General features: G+C 54.0%; 1 protein-coding gene across 3 annotated transcripts in view; it reads left to right on the top strand.

Moving 5' to 3' along the window:
• USP20 (ubiquitin specific peptidase 20) overlaps positions 1-15,758 on the top strand; it is a 45,927-nt gene that overhangs the window by 19,412 nt on the left and 10,757 nt on the right. For 2 of the 3 annotated variants that reach the window (XM_087418933.1, XM_087418934.1), the window contains exons 5-16: positions 955-1,008; positions 2,856-2,918; positions 3,291-3,422; positions 4,478-4,574; positions 5,082-5,151; positions 6,573-6,686; positions 7,644-7,722; positions 10,356-10,803; positions 11,202-11,342; positions 11,684-11,799; positions 12,039-12,211; positions 12,785-12,879. In XM_087418933.1, the coding sequence (XP_087275059.1) occupies positions 955-1,008; positions 2,856-2,918; positions 3,291-3,422; positions 4,478-4,574; positions 5,082-5,151; positions 6,573-6,686; positions 7,644-7,722; positions 10,356-10,803; positions 11,202-11,342; positions 11,684-11,799; positions 12,039-12,211; positions 12,785-12,879 (1,582 nt within the window). The remainder of the gene's footprint in view (positions 1-954; positions 1,009-2,855; positions 2,919-3,290; positions 3,423-4,477; positions 4,575-5,081; positions 5,152-6,572; positions 6,687-7,643; positions 7,723-10,355; positions 10,804-11,201; positions 11,343-11,683; positions 11,800-12,038; positions 12,212-12,784; positions 12,880-15,758) is intronic. The other variant, XM_087418935.1, reaches the window with a different exon arrangement.

Below are 15,758 nucleotides of genomic sequence, written 5' to 3'. Positions count from 1 at the left end.
ATCCACTTCCAGCCAGTGGCAAGAGGAGAAAGAGCAGGTGTAGTGCACAGCTTGAAGTAGCACACATCACTTTTGCTGTCATCCCATCAGCTAGAACTGAGCCTTGTGATCACAGTGAGGGCTGAGAAACGTAGTCTGCAGCTCCCCGGCCATGTGCTCAGCCACAGTTCATGCATTCTGTTGTTGAGGCAAGAAGGGGAGATATTGGTAGACAAGCAGCAGGCTCTGTCACCCAGACCACCGGAAACCTGGGTGTTTTCTGTGGCCCATAAATCTATCAGTCTCCTAATTTGTTCCAGGCTCTGTGAAGTCACAGGGTAGACAAAAGAGACCATCCGTCTTGGGCCGGCCCCGTGGCTTAGCGGTTAACTGCGTGCTCTCCGCTGCCGGCGGCCCGGGTTCGGATCCTGGGTGCGCACCGAGGCACCACTCCTCCAGCCATGCTGAGGCCGCATCCCACATACAGCAACTAGAAGGATGTGCAGCTATGACAGACAACTATGTACTGGGGCTTTGGGGGAAAAATAAATAAATAAAATCTTTAAAAAAAAAAAAAAAGAGACCATCCGTCTTTCATGGAGCCCATAGCTAGATGGGGAAAAGACTTAAACAGTGCGATGGAGGATGAGGGGAAGATGTGATGAGAGAGCACATTAAGGGGTCTGTTGATTTAAGTTTCAAATGAGTGTATTGACAATGTTTGCAGTCACATAATAAAATTCAGACAATAAAGTATAAGGTGCCCTTGGGGAACCTAATTTAGAGTGTAGGCTGGCGAAGGCCTTTCTGAGGCCAACAAAGTCTTCAGGCTGAGACCTTCAGGGTGCGTCCATCCGTCAGGTCAGCTCCGTGGAGGCCGGTATGGGGTGCCCTCCAGGCTGGGGTAGGCAGGCTCGGTGAGGGCCTCCAGGCTGCTCACACTTTGCTCTTTCTCTCTCCCCTCGACTGCCGCAGGGAGCCTGTCAGTCGTGTGGTGTTCCTGGACCGAACCTGTGGGCCTGTCTCGAGGTAGGATGTCCTTGCAGCTCTTGGGGGTGTGGAGCTCGGTCTAGACTCGGGGCTGGGAACACCTGTCCCCAGCGGGCACTGCCGGAAACTTTGGGCAGGGAGCCAGGGCGTGAGTGTGAACTCAGGTGTGGCGCCCAAGCCACTAGAGTCAGTGAGTCCCTGGGCTGGCTGCCTTGGCAGCCATGGAAAATGACAAAAAATAAAGCAGGTTGGAGAAGACTCGGGACTAAATTGATCCCACCTGCATCAAAGGCAAAACTACACTCGAGTGTGTGCAAGGCCTAGTGGAGGCGTCTTGGCTCTGAGCCCTGACACTTCTTAGTGGCGGTCTGTCCCTGGGCCAGCCTGGGCCTCTGCTTCCTCACCTATAAAGCAGGGGCCACGACACTGACAACTGTCCCTGCCTCATGGGATTAGGGCAGAATTTGACGGGATGATGCCTGTGATGGGCTTGGCAGGGTGTGTGGGCCACAGACAGTATCCAGTAAAATCCAGTCGTGTTCTGATTATTATTGCTTGTTAAAAAGAGTAACAGTTAGGGGCCGGCCCTGTGGCTTAGAGGTTAAGTGCGCGCACTCCGCTACTGGCGGCCCGGGTTCGGATCCCGGGCACGCACCGACACACCGCTTGTCTGGCCATGCTGAGGCGGCGTCCCACATATAGCAACTAGAAGGATGTGCAACTATGACATACAACTATCTACTGGGGCTTTGGGGAGAAAAAGGGGGGGAAAAAAAGGAGGAGGATTGGCAATAGATGTTAGCTCAGGGCCGGTCTTCCTCAGCAAAAAAAAAAAAGTTGGCATGGATGTTAGCTCAGGGCTGATCTTCCTCACAAAAAAAAAATAAAAATAAGATTAACAGTTATATCAAAACATGACAGTTTTCTATGGGTGGTGGGATTATGGGTAATTTTCATTTTTTGTTTGTAGTTTTGTAGTATTTTCCAAATTTTCTACAAGTATGTATTTATTGCATTTCATAATCATACTAAAAATGACCGTGACTTAAAATTTCTTTAAAAACAAACAGAAGTAGAAACAAAAAATACAGCCTGAGGGGCAGACATTGCAGTTCAAGTCTGTCTTCGTATAAGACACAGGGGCCCCCAGGGGACTCTGGCCTTGCCCTTTTGGGCCTGTCACTCGTATAAAGTAGATTGCAAGACACTGTCTGGGCCCCAGGGGACGGCAAGAAGTGTGAGACGTGGTCCTGCCTCTGGGGAGCCCACAGACCCCAGAGAGACAGGTACGGAAACCTCGTGCAGGCAGTAGCGCGTCCTCCCCAGCCTGTGCGGTGCTGATGGCGGTGGAGAGCACACGCGCTCCTGTGGGGAAGCGGCCCGTCGCTGGGGGGCCGCGGCGGAGAGGCACTGAGCTGGCCTTGGAGGATGGGCAGATTTGGGAGGAAGAGCGCAAGGCCAAGGGCGGGGTCATCAGGGACCGGCAGGCCCTGCGGTGGGGCACCAGGTCAGCGTTGGGCCCCCACTGCCTCTGCTCGCCCAGTGTCCCCCATTAGAAAATGGCTGTGAGGCCCCCACAAAAGTGTGGGTCCCAATAACTGGCCCATCGGGAAGTGAGTTTTGGTGGAAAAGGGGTGAGTGGAGGGAGAGGATCTGGGCACCAAGTAGCCAGGCCTCAGCTAGTCTCCCTCAGAGGGCAGGGGCAGCTTTTATGGTGGCCATCCCTGCCCAACGCGAGCTTCAGGTGTGTAAACCCGTGTTACTGTGGGGTGGCAGGGCCTCAATTCCTTGTGGGTCCTGTTGGGTGGAGACGGGGGACACTGGCTTGCTGCGCTGGCACAGTCCTCTTGGCCAGCCCTAATCCACTCCCTTCCCTGTCTCCCCAGGTCGCCTGCCCCTACGTTGGCTGCGGAGAGTCCTTCGCTGACCACAGCACCATTCACGCGCAGGTGAGCATGGTGGCCGGGAGCATGGGCTCTGCAGTCAGCGCGGAGTTCAAACCCCAGCTCCAGCCGCCTCCCGGCTCCATTCCCCGCTCTGGGCCTCAGTGGCTATGTCTGTAAAATGGGAATAATCATAGCAGGGTTGCTGCAAAGAAGCAGTGGTAATGCAGGTGCAAGCATTTGGCACCTGTCCGTGTTTGGTAAATGGCAGCAGCCCTTGGCATTCCTGGCCAGAGGGTGAGCAGCTGCCGAGCCTCCAGGCCCCTGTCCTGATGGGGCCTTTTCCTGAGGCCTGGGAGCTGAGGCAGCCCCGATGCAGGCTCGGGGCACCTGTTGGGCCAGCATATGCTTGACCTTATTCTGGATCTTGCCCTCCAGGCAAAAAAGCACAACCTGACGGTGAACCTGACCACGTTCCGGGTGTGGTGTTACGCCTGCGAGAAGGAAGTGTTCCTGGAGCAGCGGCGGGCGGCCCACCCGCCAGGTCCCTCGCCCAGGTTCTCGGAGCAGGTAAGGGGCTGCTGCAGGGTCAGCTTATTTGTGGTGACACGTGTCGAGGGCAGGGAGGGCAGTGTGACCCGACCATCGGTGGAGCGTGGATTGGTGGGTCCCAGACGCTGTCTGTTCCTGGTCGGCGTTCTCAGGTGCCGTGAGGAGCTCCTGTCGGCAGAGGCTCGCTGAGCCCGGGTGCGTGCCAAGTCCCATGTGAGGCGATGAGGACGCAGAGGCGACTGGGGTAGGCCTCCCTCAGGGAGGCCACATGTAGGTGCAGGGCTTGGGTGAGCCCAGACCATGGGGCCACTGCAGACGCTTCCAGGCCTGTGCAGAGGCCCTGGCAACCCCAGATCTGAAATGTATCCCAGGGGAATCACGAGGAGTCGCTGCAGGAGCTTCTCTGTGGGAAACGCCTGGAACCCCCGGCCACGCGCCAAGCAGGGCGCTGTGCAGCCCCCAAGGTGGCAGCCCGGAGAGCACAGGCACTGAGGCCTGGCCTGGGGTTGTGGTCAGCAAAGCCATTGTGGGACTGGCCCGCTGGAGGAGGAGCTCGGGGAGGCCCGGACGTGCGTGTGCGCATTGTCCCTCTTCCACGTTTAGATGGTGCCTGTCACGGAAGAGGCGCGCCATCGGTGTTTATGGAGTACATTTGTGGGCGTGGTAGATGGTTATGATTCTTTACCAAAAAGGCGATAAAACAATATATAGAATAGCCTGTTTTGGGGCATGTGTGTGTATTAACAGTTTAAAATCTACAGAGATCCACGTAGACTATTAACAGTGGTTGTCTCAGGAAAGTTGGATTGCATGTTGTTATTCTTCATTTCTATTTTTTTCAAATGTATTATAAATAAAATAAATTATTATTATTCATTATCATAAATAAGGGCAAGGCCGCCAGTGCCATCTCTTTCCGCCGTGTCCTCTGCTTAGATGGGCTGACTCGGCGCAGGCTCTGGCTAGGGGGCTGGGCAGCTGGGCTTCTTCCTCCCCAGGAGGCACATGGGCCTCTGACCCCCACTCTCCTCTCCTCACTCCTGTTTTTTCCTGACTCTGAGTCTTTAACGCAGGACTCTCCGTTGCCCTCCCACCCTCTGAAAGCCGTCCCTATTGCTGTGGCCGACGAAGGAGAGTCCGAGTCAGAGGACGATGACCTAAAACCTCGAGGTAACAGCACCCAGAATGGGGGAGCTGCTGGGCCAGGTGGGGGGCCTCGGCTGTGGCTGGGAAGCTCTGCACACGCTGTCTCATGTGGGCAGGGAAGGGCAGTTGGACAGCCAACCGTATAGCGTGGTGGCTTCCCGTGGAGTGCCAGCTGCCAAGCCAAGTCCCGGAGGCCCGGCAGTCCATGTCCCCTGTCTCAGCCGTGTGACCCTGGGCAGGCCGCCCCTCTGCACCTGGGCCTCCTCACCTACACAGTGTGGACAGTGGGCTGGGCTGGGTGGAGGGCAAAGGAGTCTGTCTGTTTGATGCGCTCAGGTAACTGTAGCCGTTGTGAGCAGGAACCACATTAACTTAGTTGGCAGATTTCTGGGGTGCAACACCAGCCACCATGCTCTCCTCTGGCTGGGTCCTGCGGCTCGAGAGCCACAGCTTGTCTCCGAGTGTGGACTGTGAGATTCCTCACTGGGCAGGACGCTCACCTTCCCCTCCCCGCGTGCCTTGGTTTCCTAGGCCTTACGGGCATGAAGAACCTCGGGAACTCCTGCTACATGAACGCCGCCCTGCAGGCCCTGTCCAATTGGTAGGTGTCACTTCCTCTGGGAGATAGGGGACAGGGGCCGTGCCCGGGAGCCCTGGAAGTAGCAGCAGCAGCCCCCAAGCTGTGTTGCATATGTTGCCCACAGACACGTGTGTATGGATACACATCAGAACCCCTGAAAACACACATGCCCTTTGACCCAGCAATCCCTCCTATCGGAATTTATCCTAAGGAGACCACTAGAGATGCAGAGAAGGCTGTCTGTGCAAGGATGTTCATCATTCTGTTGTTTATTGGAAACAATTTAAACAATTTAAATGATTAGAGTTGCAAATTCATTGTAGGCCAGCCTTACAGTGAGTGCAGGAAAAAATGGTGCAAGACAATATTTATTTAAATGGGAAGGCATTCAGAATATGGTAAGGGGGAAAAAGGAGATTATAAAGCTTTGTGTGGTGCAATCTCATTTTGGGGGCAAAATATTCATTTCCATTTGGAATAGGCTGTCAACTCCATGAGGCCAGGGCATCTCCTATGCCTGGTACACAGATGTCCCAACTAGTAGAGATTCAGTGTATGTTTATGTGGAGGGAGGGAGGGGGTATGTCTGCATAGAAAAGGCTGGAAGGCTATGCCCGAGAATCTTCAGAGTAGCTGTCTTCACGTGGTAGGATTAAGGCTGACTATTATTGTTTGCTTACGTATATTTTCTAGTTTTTCTATGATGATTGTATCTTTCTTATGTAATGAGAAAGTTTAAAAACACGAGGAAAAGGAGAGTGGAGGAGATGCCTCCCAGCTCCAGAAGGTTCCCCCAGAATGGGCCGACGGGAGGAGCAGGTGCTGTTCCTCTCTCATTCACGCGGCAGCCGTCCCCTGACCCCACTGCCCTCAAGTGGGAAGCTCATCTGACCTGGGAGGGGAGAGGGGCAGTATTCGTTTCCCAGGGCCGCCATAACGAAGTACCACTGGGATGCTTAAACAACAGACGCTTATTCTCTCCCGGTTCTGGAAGATCAAGGTGTTGGCAGGGTTGCCTTCTTCTAAGGCCTCTCTCCTTGACTTGCAGACACCCACCTTCTCCCTGTGTTTTTATGTCATCTTCCCTCTGTGCAAATTTCCTCTTCTCGTAAGAACACCAGTCATATTGGCTTAGGGCCCACCCCCATGACCTCATTTTAACCTAATTACTTCTTTAAAGACCGTATCTGCAAATACAATCACATTCCGAGGTCTGGGGTTAGGGCTTCAACATATGAATTTGGGGGACATAATTCAGCCCATAACAGGTGGGATCCTGCTAGTCATCCACAGGCATTTCTGGCTCCAGGGGGCTCTGGTACGTCCCCCACACAAGCAGTCCCCCGCACAGGAAGCTTTTGCTTCCCCACCCAGCTCTTTCTAAACGGTGCCATGTGCTCTTTTTTTCCCTTCTGCTCTGGCTCACTTCCCCCGTCCCCCAGCCCTCCGCTGACCCAGTTCTTCCTGGAGTGTGGAGGCCTGGTGCGCACAGACAAGAAGCCAGCCCTGTGCAAAAGTTACCAGAAGCTGGTCTCTGAAGTCTGGCACAGGAAACGGTGAGCTGAGCCCCTGACCTCAGGCAGGTGTGTGGGGACGGGGATTTTCTCTCGGCCCCTTGATCGAGCACTTGCCAGATTTTACCCTGTGTGATGCTCACAGCAGCCCTGTGAGGAGTAGGTCAGAGTCAACCCTAGTCTACAAATTGGGGAAACTGAGGTTCAGAGAGATTTAAGCATCTTGCTCAAGGTCGCACGGCTTGTGAAAGGTGGGGCTAGACTTTGAACCTGGTGTTGATCCCAGCTGGCAGCCATGATGTGCACGTAGGAAAGAATCTCGTAAGTGGTGGCTGGCGCTCATGGGGCAGGGGCTTTACCTGTGTGAAATGAATTGAAAGACCGGAAGCTTGGATTAGACCTGTTTCTCCAGGAAAAGTCAAAATTAGGAATAATTTAAAATGAGTGCATAGAAATGTATTAAGTGTAAACTAGATTATAAAACAGTATGATGCAATATAATTCCAATTTTGTAAGAAGCCAAGTTTAAGTGTATACCGGTATGTATGTTGTGTATATGTCTGTATTTTCATGGAAAAATCTGGAAATCTTCGTGGTAGTTATGCCTGGGTGGTGATGTTAGTGGTAGCATTTCTTTGTTGGGCTTTTCTGAAATTTTAGATTTTTCAATAATGAATGTGTATTACTTTTGAAATTGGAAAAATCACACTAAGTATTTTAGAATGAAAACAATTTTAAAGTAGGCTTGTCATGGACCAGCAGGAAGTGGTGCCATCCCAGTGAAGAGCTCTCTGCCTGGTTGAGCCATGACCTGATATTTTTCTTCTTGACTGTGGGGATGTGCGAGCCTGCTGGGGCTCCCGGCCGGGTCAGCACCTCCCACCGTTGCAGTAAGCGCCTTGCTGAGTCTGGTCTGACCTCACTGGCCGGCTGCCAGCACTCGCGGGATTGAGTAGCTCAGAGCAGGCCGCCTGCACTAATGGGTTTGTCTTCCTACAGCCCAAGCTACGTGGTTCCCACCAGCCTGTCCCACGGGATCAAGTTGGTCAACCCGATGTTCCGCGGCTATGCCCAGCAGGTAGGCCGTCTGAGCTGCCCAGGGGACCCCCAGGGCAGTTACCTACCAAGCCTGGCTTTGAGGCCAAGACCAGCGTGGAAGGCAGCAACAGCAGCTTAGCGTTGCGAGGCGGGTCTCCAGATCAGACTGTCGTGTGTGAGGACCCTGGTGCCTCCCAGCAGCCTGCTGGTGTTCTCCCCACTGGACAGTGGGGAGACTGAGGCTCAGCGGGCCACGTCACTTGCCCAGCTCACACAGCTGGTACCCGCCGGAGGGAAATTTGACCTCAGGACGTCTGACTCCAGAGTCTGTGTGCCCCAGCACTACATTCAACACGGCACAGGGTTTCTGCTTCCCCAAACCACAGGCAGAATTTCCCTTTTATCAAACATTTGGTTACAAGTTTTTGTAAATCTAGAGAACCCCTTTGAAACCAATGATATCCTTCTATTGCATAAAATCACGGGACCAAGACAAAGCAGGACACAGCCACGTATGTGCCCCAGCCCTGAGCTGAGCTGACCACTCCTGTGGTCCAGGTCCTTGCCCCAGACTGCTGCACGGCCCGGGGTCTCACTGCTGGGCTCGAGGGTGGAGTGGAACCTGTCTGCATTGCCGTTTCTGCTGCCTGAATGTGGGGGCCAGGCCCAGAGCAGCAGTCACACGAGTGATGCCTTCAGCCCCATACTTCGGCCCCCACAGCCCTTCCTCCCTTCCCTTCCCGGGGCGAGGGCTGCTGGGCGTTTCTCTGCTCACACCCTCAGATGGAGGAACACCAGGCTCCGGACTGAGAAGCCAGCACTGCCTGAACTCCACCCTTTTTGAGAGTGATAATGTCCACTGATCAAAATTCACCATCCGCCATTTATTAGGTGGTCACTGCCTGCCATATAAGGACAGCCCTGTCTGTCCTCACAGAACCCTCTTGAAGTGGGCCCTGTCATCACCCCCATGGTGTAGGTAAGGAGATGAGGCTCAGAGAGATTCTACAACTTGCTCAGGTCACACAGCACATAGCAGCAGGGATGAGACTCAGGCCTAGCTGAGCCGTCCCTCGCCACAGTGCCACCCTCATGCTGTGCAGGGCGCCTTGCTGGCCCTCGGGCTCTCAGTGAGGACACCGTGGAGCAGGGCCACTCAGCTGCTGCCTAACATCCACTCAGACTCCAGAAGCATCCCTTTCTCTGGTTCTTGGACATAATGCAGGGGACGTTTCTGAGTCTGGGCCTCTATTAATGGCCAGAGGATGCTGTCATGCTTCCACAAAGCTTGAGATTTTAGCAACAAACATAGAGTACTTTTATTAAAAGAGCCAGAAAGAAAAGTGGATGGCGTATCGAGAGGCTGTTTTTTAAAAGAACCTCTCAGTGCCCCTGACACAGGACACACATCCCCTCCCGCCTGTCCCTACTGCCAGATAAGCTGGCAGGTGATTTCTCTGATCTGAGTTTGACACTTGGCCTTAGGAAGTCCACTCAGAGCCCTCCCTTCCCGCTGCCAGAACTGAGAGAAGGGGGCCCCTCTCCCCAGATCTGTGACGTGAGGCTGTGGGTGCTGCGCTGGGTCTGCCTGCTGCGTGACCTCGTGTGGGTCAGGAATGGGGCCGGGGGCTGCTTCTGACTTCTGGGTCAGGGACCGTGAGGGATGGAACTGGACTTTGAACCCAGTGGCCCAGCACGACACCAAGTGCCCCCAGCTGTCTGGGGCCAGCCGCCGTCACCATCTTCTGACCTTTTAAAGCATCTCCTATGTGTGCACCGCTCTCGGCTGGGCTCAGTGGGCAGGCTGCGCAGAGGCCTCGCTGCCCTGACTTCCTGCGGGGTTGGCGACCTAGTCATAGCGTAGTCGGAATAAAAGTTAGAATCAGAACAATAGTCAGAATGACTTGTGATTCGAGACCCAGCCAGCCTGAACTGGCAGCTAGGTCCAGGTCATGCCCAGGTCTGTGGGAAGGTGAGCTCCTGCCTTCAGAGTCCGTGTTCATGTCACAGGCCACAAGGGCAAGGGGAGGCGTGGGCCTGGGGGCTGGAGCAGGACTCAGGGGAGGCATGGCCCCGGGGGCTGGAGCAGGACTCAGGGGAGGCATGGCCCCGGGGGCTGGAGCAGGACTCGGGGAGCTGAGAGAACCAGAGGCAGTGACGAGGTGCAGGCAGCCTGGCTGCCAGGTGGCATCACTCCCTGCAGAACACAGCTGAGCCCTCACGTGCACACACACCTTCGGTGTCACTCTTGTCCTTCCACGGGGTCCCTCCCCTCGCCCCCAGGGTCCCCTCCTTCAGCAAGCAAGGTGACTGTAGTGGCTGACTATAGTGGTGCCTCTGCTCTCGCCCATGCTGAGTTGGAAGCTGGGCTCCAGGTGATGGAGAGCATGAGCTGGGGAGTCAGGTGGGGGGCTCGGCTTGGCCACTTTGCAGCTGCGTGACGTAGGAGGGGTCCCTCGGCCACTCTGAGCCTCAGTGTCCTCAGGAGAGCGGGCGTTAGGACAGAACTGCCCTGGAGGGTGCCGTGAGGGGTTGATCAGCGCATCTGCATAGGGCGCCAGCAAGGCCCCGCCGGCTGAAGCAGCTGCGTCCTCGTCAGCAGAGGCAGTGGGTGCTGTGGCAGGTTCCTCCCACCCCCAGGGACAGCCCCGGTGACGCAGCCCCTGGTTCCAGGACACCCAGGAGTTCCTGCGCTGCCTGATGGACCAGCTGCACGAGGAGCTCAAGGAGCCTGTGGTGGCGGCCACGGCGGCCCTGACGGAGGCTCGGGACTCGGACTCGAGCGACTCGGACGAGAAGCGGGAGGGCGATCGGAGCCCGTCAGAGGACGAGTTCCTGTCCTGCGACTCAAGCAGCGACCGGGGTGAGGGTGATGGGCAGGGGCGCGGTGGGGGCGGCTCGCAGGCCGAGACGGAGCTGCTGATCCCAGACGAGGCGGGCCGCGCCATCTCCGAGAAGGAGCGGAGGAAGGATCGCAAGTTCTCCTGGGGCCAGCAGCGCACCAACTCGGAGCAGGTGGACGAGGATGCTGACGTGGACACTGCCATGGCCGCCCTTGACCGCCAGCCCACAGAGGTTCAGCCACCGTCACCGCGGTCCACCAGCCCCTGCCGGACGCCAGGTACCAGACAGCTGCTTGGGGACCACAGCCCCATTTGTCCCGCACCTGCTGTGTGCCAAGCACCGACACGCAGTCCCCATCAGTTCTTCCCTCCGGGGGGATTCTACCGCTAGATCCAACTTCCGGGTGAAAAATCGATCGGCTAGATAACGTTTGCAGACTCACTCAGCTGACAAAGCTGGGGTGCCCGCCCTGGAGCCCCGAGCTGTCCACTGGAAACGTGGTGTGTGGACAGCATGGTCTGCGTGTCTGTTGGGGGCTGGGGTGGGTGCAGGACGGGGAGACACGGCAGGTTCAGGCCTTGGTCCTGTTAGGAGGGGCTGGCGGGCCTCTTCCTGACCAGGCCCTGGGGCTGGCTTGGCTGCCCCAGTCCAGCACGGTCCGCTCTCTGCCCCCAGAGCCGGATAACGAGGCCCACATGCGCAGCGCCTCTCGGCCCTGCAGCCCCGGCCACCACCACGAGGGCCACGCCAAGCTGGCCAGCAGCCCTCCTCGTGCAAGCCCGGTGAGGATGGGCCCGTCGTACGTGCTCAAGAAAGGTTCGGAGGACCGGTGGGGAGGGTGGGTCAGCAGGATGTCTCCATGTGGAGCCCAGGGCCGGGAGTGGACACCATGCCTGTGGCTGTCATTGCTGGGCACTCTCTGCCGGGGGCTGTCCTTCCGCAGCCTCCCTGAACCCTCCTAACGCCACTGGGATGTGAGTGGGGGAGGGGGGTCCCATCTTACAGATGATGACTGAGGCACCGGGTGGAGAAGTGCAGACCCAGTCACGTAACTCACACAGATTTGACCCCATGTCCTAGCCAAGCCAGCCCCAGCGCCCACCCCTTGCCCCAGACAGGCCTATGGGGCTGGGCCTAGCCCCGTGCTGTGACCCCAGCCCAGGTCCCGAGTGCCGGCAGCCGGAGGCGGAAGGAGCAGCGCTACCGCAGTGTCATCTCCGACATCTTCGACGGCTCCGTCCTCAGCCTCGTGCAGTGTCTCACCTGTGACCGGGTGGGTGCCCTGGTGGGGAGGGAGGCACTGGCCTGCAGTGGCCTCGGCGGTCCTCAGTCAGGTTGGACAGGGGGGCGGATTCTCCACGTGATGCCTCTGTCTCTCTCTAGGGAGGGTCTTGGGTGGGGGGCTTCTGTGTCCCAGGGCTGGGGAGCAGGCCCACTGCCCCACACCTGCCATCCTGCTTAGTCTGGGCAGAGCGGAACCCTGGAGACCGAGGCTGACCTTTGACCCCACAGGTGTCCACCACGGTGGAGACCTTCCAGGACCTGTCGCTGCCCATTCCTGGCAAAGAGGACCTGGCCAAGCTCCACTCAGCGATCTACCAGAACGTGCCGGCCAAGCCAGGTGCCTGCGGGGACAGCTACACCGCCCAGGGCTGGCTTGCCTTCATCGTGGAGTATATCCGCAGGTAGGCCCACCTTCCCGCTCGCTAGAGACTCAAGACCACCCTGGCCTGGCCTTCGTGGAACTCGCAGCCTGGGCAGCACAGACCTTAAACAGTGAAGTACAAGTGTTTGCAGGGATGAGGGCAGAGTCCGGAAGGAAGCTCGAGGCTGCAGGATGCACAGGAGTTGGCTAAGTGGGGTGGGGGTGTTCCTTGGCCACAGTGGGGTGGCCTGGACTGGAAGGCAGGTAACAACGGAGTGACCAAGCGGCAGCTGGAAAGGAGGACGGCAGCTGGAGGCCAGGCCTGGCCGGGAGAGGGCAGTGGGCGGCATTCCAAGGCCCCACTGCTTTACCTGCCTGATGTCAGGAACCCATACCGCTCATTGTCGGGCACCCTTCACAGATGAGGAAGGCGGGCTCAGGGAGAGGTCATGTCACCCTCCCAAGGTCACCGACCTGCTAGCTGGTGGTCCCAGATATCTGGCTTCAGCCCTCCGCCCATTCCACCCACGGGCCAAGCTGCCTCTCTGAGCCTGAGCAGACCTCTGTCTAAAGGCCCTGGCAGCACCCCACCACCCCCTTTCTGTCTCTGCAGGTTTGTGGTATCCTGTACCCCCAGCTGGTTTTGGGGGCCGGTCGTCACCCTGGAAGACTGCCTTGCTGCCTTCTTTGCTGCCGATGAGCTGAAGGGTGAGTGGGCCTGGCTGGCTGGGCCGGCTGCTGCTGGGTCAGCGTGCGGTTCTTGTTTCTTGTTTTGGGGACTTGCTGTCAGTAGCCCTCCCCTGCTGGCCGGGCTTGGCCGGGGACTGCGTGTTCTCTGAGCCTCACCACCTTGTAGCTCTTAGGTCTTCACCTATGTGTCTTTTTTTTACCAGTTTGGTGGACAAAAATGATATCATGCTTTAATTTTGCATTTCCTTGATTATTGATGAGGTTGAGCATTTTTTCGTTAAGTATATTAGCTGTTTGTATTTCCTATTTTGAAATTTCCCATTCCTGTCTTTTTCCTATTTTTTTGTTGAGTATTTGGCATCTTATTAACCCTTGGGAAAACTCTAATTTTTAATTGTAGTAAAATATACATAACGTGAAATTTACCATGTTAACCATTGTTTTTTTTTTTTTTTTTTTTTTTTAATTTTATTTATTTATTTATTTTTCCACCAAAGCCCCAGTAGATAGTTGTATGTCATGGCAGCACATCCTTCTAGTTGCTGTATGTGGGACGCGGCCTCAGCATGGCCGGACAAGCAGTGCGTCGGTGCACGCCCGGGATCCGAACCCGGGTCGCCAGCAGCAGAGCGCACACACTTAACCGCTAAGCCACGGGGCCGGCCCATGTTAACCATTGTTAAGTGTACAGTTCAGTGGTGTTAACTATACTCACATTGTTGTGCAACCATCTCCAGAACTTTCTCGTCTTGCAAAACTGAAACTCTGTACCCCTTAAACAGCAAATCCCCATTCCCCGCTCCTCCCAGCCCCCGGCAACCACCATTCTACTTTCTGTCTCTATGATTTTGACTACTCTAGGTACCTCATCTAAATCTAATTGTACAGTGTTTGACTTTTTGTGACTGGCTATTTCTCTTAGCGTAGTAGCCTCAACATTCATCTATGTTGTAGCAGGTGTCAGAATTTCCTTCCTTTTTAAAGGCTCAATAATATTCCATCGTGTGGATAGATTTTGTTTATCCATTCGTCCATCAGCAGACACTTGGGTTGCTTCAAACTTTTGGCTATTGTGAATAATGCTGCAATGAACATGGGTGTGTGGATATCTCTTCGAGAAAATGATTTCATTTTCTTTGGGTATATACCCAGAAGTGGGATTGTTGCATCGTATGGTAGTTGTATTTTTAATTTTTTGAGGAACCTCCATACCATTTGCCGTAATGGCTGTACCAATTTACATTCCCATCAGTAGTGCACAAGGGTTCCCTTTTCTCTAAATCCTTGCCAACCCTTGTTATCGCTTGGTTTTTTTTTTAATCTCATGTCTCTTTGATAATAGCTATTCTATCAGGTGTGAGGTAATATCTCACTGTGGTTTTGATTTGCATTTCCCTGACGATTAGCAATGTTGAACATCTTTTCACGTACCTGTTGGCCATCTGTATGTCATCTTTGGAAAAATATATGTTCAGGTCATCTGCCCACTTTTTAATTAGATTATTTATTTTGTGGCTATTGTATGAATTCCTTATAGATTTTGGATATTAACTCCTTATCTGATATATGGTTTCCGGGTTTTTTCTCCCATTCTGTAGGTTGCCTCTTTATTTTGTTGGTGGTTTCTTTTGCTGTGCAGAAGCTTTTTTTTTAAATGTAATCCCGACTTATTTATTTTTGCTTTTGTCGCTTGTGCTTTTGGTGTCATATCGAAAAATTCATTGCCAATACCAATGTCAAGGAGCTTTTTCTCTATGTTTTCTTCTAGGAGTTTTACGGTTTCAGGTCTTACATTTAAGTCTTTAGTCCATTTAGTTAATTTTCATGAGTGATATAAGATAGGGGTCCAGTTTCGTTCTTTTGCATGTGAGCATCCAGTTTTCCCACCACCATTTATTGAAAAGCCTGTCTTTTCCCCATCGAGTATCCTTGGCTCCCTTATCAAATATTACTTGACCATATATGCATGGGTTTATTTCTGGGCTCTCAATTCTGTTCATTGGTCCACGTGTCTGTTTTTATGCCGGTATCATACTATTTTGATTACTGTAGTTATGTAGTGTAGTTTGAAATCTGGAAGTGTGATGCCTCCAGTTTTCTTCTTCTTGCTCAAGATTGCTTTGGCTATTCAAGATCTTTTGTAGTTCCATATGAATTTTGGGATTGTTTTTCTATTTCTGTGGAAGATGTCTTTGGACTTTTGATAGGGATTGCATTGAATCTGTAGATGGCTTGGGTAGTATGGACATTTTAACATTATTTATTCTCCCGATCCATGAACACAGGGTATCTTTCCATTTATTTGTGTCATTGTTTAGGAACAACTCAGTCTTCCTCCTGTGTGTCTTTCCTTTACTCTCACATCACGACCACACTCAACACGTCTGACACCAGATGCGTGATGGTTTTCCCACACTGAGCAGTAATACGACACCAACTGAGTATCCTACAGTTTAACTCAGTTCTGACACTATCTACCTGGAGATAGTGTCAGAGCCCACAGGTTAAGGACTCAGTCCTACAAGACTTCCCCTCCCCAACTTCAGCCGCCAACCGCAAGTCCATGTTGTCACCTGTGCTTCTGACTGACCAGCTGCAGATTGGAGTTTCTCACCACCCTCTCCTTGGGTTTGATTAATTGGCTAGAGCTGCTCACAGAACTCAGAGAAACATTTTACTTACTCGATTATTGGTTTATTATAAAAGGATATAACTCAGGAATAGCCAAATGGAAGAGATGTATAGGGCAAGGTATGTGGGAAGGGGCGTGGAGTTTCCACGCTCTCTGAGCGCCACTCTCTCTGAATCTCCACATGTTCACCAACTGAGAAGCTCTCTGAACCCCATACTATGGGTATTTTTATGGAGGCTTCCTCACATAGGGATGATCAATTATT

This window comes from Ceratotherium simum, chromosome 29 (genome assembly GCF_057802395.1).
Source record: "Ceratotherium simum simum isolate JZ-2026a chromosome 29, ASM5780239v1, whole genome shotgun sequence".
Taxonomy (NCBI): domain Eukaryota; kingdom Metazoa; phylum Chordata; class Mammalia; order Perissodactyla; family Rhinocerotidae; genus Ceratotherium; species Ceratotherium simum.
This window is presented reverse-complemented; position numbering and strand designations above follow the sequence as displayed.